Raw genomic sequence first — 3,841 nt, forward strand, 5'->3', positions numbered from 1 at the left:
CAGAAAAAACGAATCGAGACGTATTTATGTCAGAGATGTATCACTGCGTATTAATATATCACTGTGTATTAATTTATGTCAGAGATATAGACTGTGTTTGGAATTAACGCTTATGCGTTTATTCTATCTTTATCACTCAGTACTCATAAAAAAAGATAGAATAAAGCTTATAGCATGTGAGCACTGAATGCAATCCTAATCACTGCGTATCGATATTTTTGAACATTAATTCAATGGATTTAAAATACCACAAAAATTTCAATCTATTTTACTCTATAATTCGTAATCTCGATTACGAGTAATCTACAATATGCTCTTTGTTTTCTATTTCTTGCTTTTTATTACTTTTCACTTTTGTCTGTTACCCAATTTTTTTTCGTTTTCTGTCGTCTGAAATAAAAATTGAACTTTGGAAGAGACAAGAAACACTCTTAGTAGATTTCTCTTGAATTTGAGAATTGATTTTATCATCTCTTTCTTCTTTTTTTTGGCACTTGTCGTGAATAATGATGATTTTGGCCAGCAATCAAAGTATGATGAATTGATTCAAACAAATGAATTGATTGAAACAAAAATGTATTTCAAACAGCGAGAATAATGACGCAATAATCTCCAAAATGTCCCCCCAAACACTGGACGCCTGCGCTTGTAGTCGCACAGACGCGCGCCAAGACGAGTGACCCTAACTTTGTTAGAAACTATAGATTTCTTTTTTATTGTTACACTTTGAACCAGTGCAATAAGTTGAAGTGAAACAAACATATAATTGTTTCACTTCAACTTATAGCTCTGTGTGCGTCAGAAAGTGCAACAATAAAAAACAGACCTTATGTTTCATGGAAACTATTTCATGGAAACAACTCAGAATAAAAAGTTCTCGAAACACGAAAGAAAATGTATGTTTTCTTTGAAAGTCAGTTTGTCGAAAAACATTTTTTTTTTTCTTTCTCCAGGTTTCTAGTTTAATTTATGGAATAAATTATTCATTTGGAACAATGTTTGGACTAGAACAATTTATAGAGATAAGAAATGGTTCGATTTTTTAAAAAAGGTTTAGCTGTAAAAATGTTTTTTTTTTATCTTATTAGAGAATCGTTTGGAATAAAGTAATATCATTTTGGAACAATGTGGTATAAAGTTAAAGCAATTTAAAATAATTTAAAAAATTATAATTTTCTCAAAAAATAAGAGCATTCATATTCTTGAACTTCTTGCGGTTCATCTTTCCTCTTTTCCTCTTCATATTGAAGAGAAATAGAAAAAAAGACAAATTCTGCAAGAAGTTTAAAGAGCTAAAAAGAACAGGTCTATGTTTATTACATAGCTATATTTTAGGTCGCCTACATCTGGTAATCCTGAAACAAATGACTTTAGGATTTTCAAAGGCTCAATTGCACAACATTACTTTGACTTTAAGCAATGCTTAAAACTCTCTCCGCCTCTGTCTCTCTTTCGTTTTAAAACGAGACAGAGAAAGTTTTAAGTCTCGATTAAAGTTAAAGTAACGTTGATGCAACCAACGAGCCTAAGATATATATAATATACCTATGTATAATTGCTCCAATTAGTCGCTCGAAATTTTTCTATCAGATTCTCCATGATTTTCTTTTTATTAAGAGGAGTAGTTTACTAAATTAATAATAAAATGACATCTTTTCAATTTTATACAGGTACGATGATCCCCAAATCTGGCGGCGATTATGCATACATTAGCGATGCTTTCGGACCTTTGCCAGCGTTCCTCTACCTTTGGGTCGCCTTGTTCATCTTGGTGCCAACGGGGAACGCAATCACGGCCCTCACGTTCGCACAATACATACTGCAACCTGTATGGCCTGGATGCGAGCCGCCGTATGCAGCGATTCGACTACTCGCTGCTGTGATCACATGTAAAATGAATAAATTTTTTTTATTTTATTTTGATAATTTATAGAAAAAAAGGAAATTTATAGTATGATCTAATAAAATACGATTTAAATTTTTAAATTTAAATTATAATTTAATAATTATACAAAAAATAAAAAAAACTACAACAATGTAAGTCATATTATCTCAATATAGTTTTTTGAGGTTTTCGATATATTAATGTCATCGTTCCGGCGGCTTTCGTATTCCATGAGAAAAAAATCTTTTCGAAGAATATAAAATTACTGGAACGGTAACAGTAACGTATTGAAAACCCATACATTATATTAAAAGATAATATAACTCGTATTGTTATGTTCCTTTTATTTTTTTGTATATTATTGAACTATAATTTAAATTTGGACACTCCTCATGAAAATAACTTTTAAAACCTTTTAATTGATTGTAGGTTTTTCAATACAATTTTTTTATTATGCTTAAATTTCTGTCAACTTTTCCTTCTACTTTTTAGCTGTTCGATATCTCTTTCAGACGTTCGTTGTTATAAATATCGCATGATATATGTATAAATATACATATAAATATCGAATTCATCAAAAATATCTTGACGTATGTGTGCAATGAGATGTAACATGAGATATAATTCAATATAGCCCGAAAAAATATTCATACTCTCGTCAGATTGTTTTAATATTTGCAATATGTGTACGATGAGCATATGACAATTTCACTATTTTGTTTATAGGTCTGTTAACCGTCATTAACTGCTATAATGTTAAATGGGCAACCAGAGTGCAGGACATCTTCACTGGCACTAAAATCTTCGCTCTAGTAATCATCATGGTAGCCGGTGTCTGGTGGCTCTGCATGGGCCACACGGAGAACTTCCAACATCCAATGTCTGGCACTAATACTCAACCCGGTTACATCGCTCTGGCAGTATATTCCGGACTGTTCTCTTATTCAGGCTGGAATTATCTCAACTTTGTGACGGAGGAGTTAAAAGATCCCTACAAGTAATTGTCGCAATTCGGATTAAACTTTCCCTGACCTTTTTGTATTTTTATTGTAATTCTTTTAATTTATAATAAAAAAAGCAGCGTAATACACTGAGAAAAAATATTCTAAATGTTAATAAATATTTGTTTAAATAGTGTCAACTAAACATTTATTTATAGTAAATAAATATTTACTTAATAAAGAAAATGATAGTTAAATCAAATTAGTGATTCTTGTATCACATAAATACATCTTTGTATTTAGTAAATATTTAGTAGGCACTATTCAAATAAATGATTTATTAAAATTTAATATTTCAGTGTACAGGTCAAATTATATTATTTACTTATTTTTGATAGAAGATAATACGCTATTAATTTAGCTAAAATTAATATTTAATTATTGATATTAATCGATATTGATATTTAATTATCAAAATTGATATTTAATTATCAATTCTTAAAATTTTGTCTTACAATATATTTTATTAGAATAATAGATTCGAGTAAAATATTAGTATTATCATATTATCGAAGCACGTTTATATTTACGAAGATAATAACGTACGTAAAATTTTAACAGAGACTTGTAGAAACTTTCATAATGTGATCGTTGTTTTTTTCATTTCCATAGGAATCTTCCGAAGGCGATTTGTATATCACTGCCGTTGGTGACAGTGATTTATGTTTTCGCGAACATTGCCTACTTTGTCGTACTCACGCAGGATGAAATACTCGCGTCGAATGCTGTCGCTGTTGTAAGTACGCTTTTACACGTTAACAATGTTGATAATGTTGACAATTATAAATACATAAAATATTAATCCATGATTGTGATGTTGACAATTATAAATACATAAAATATTAATCCATGATTGATTCACTTCTACGTAATTGCACTCGCACGAATATTTTATTACTAAGAAAGCAATTCTTTGATTCTTTAATATATAAAGATAATATAAATTTAAAATAAA

The 3,841-nt window shown here is 29.7% G+C and overlaps 1 protein-coding gene across 1 annotated transcript in view; it reads left to right on the forward strand.

Moving 5' to 3' along the window:
* Positions 1-3,841, forward strand: part of LOC108751884 (large neutral amino acids transporter small subunit 2) — a 23,307-nt gene that overhangs the window by 16,181 nt on the left and 3,285 nt on the right. Inside the window, exons 3-5 of the mRNA XM_018492358.1 lie at positions 1,671-1,889; positions 2,612-2,882; positions 3,499-3,622. Of these exons, the coding sequence (XP_018347860.1) occupies positions 1,671-1,889; positions 2,612-2,882; positions 3,499-3,622 (614 nt within the window). The remainder of the gene's footprint in view (positions 1-1,670; positions 1,890-2,611; positions 2,883-3,498; positions 3,623-3,841) is intronic.

The sequence above is a fragment of the Trachymyrmex septentrionalis genome, unplaced genomic scaffold, assembly GCF_001594115.1.
Source record: "Trachymyrmex septentrionalis isolate Tsep2-gDNA-1 unplaced genomic scaffold, Tsep1.0 scaffold53, whole genome shotgun sequence".
NCBI lineage: Eukaryota > Metazoa > Arthropoda > Insecta > Hymenoptera > Formicidae > Trachymyrmex > Trachymyrmex septentrionalis.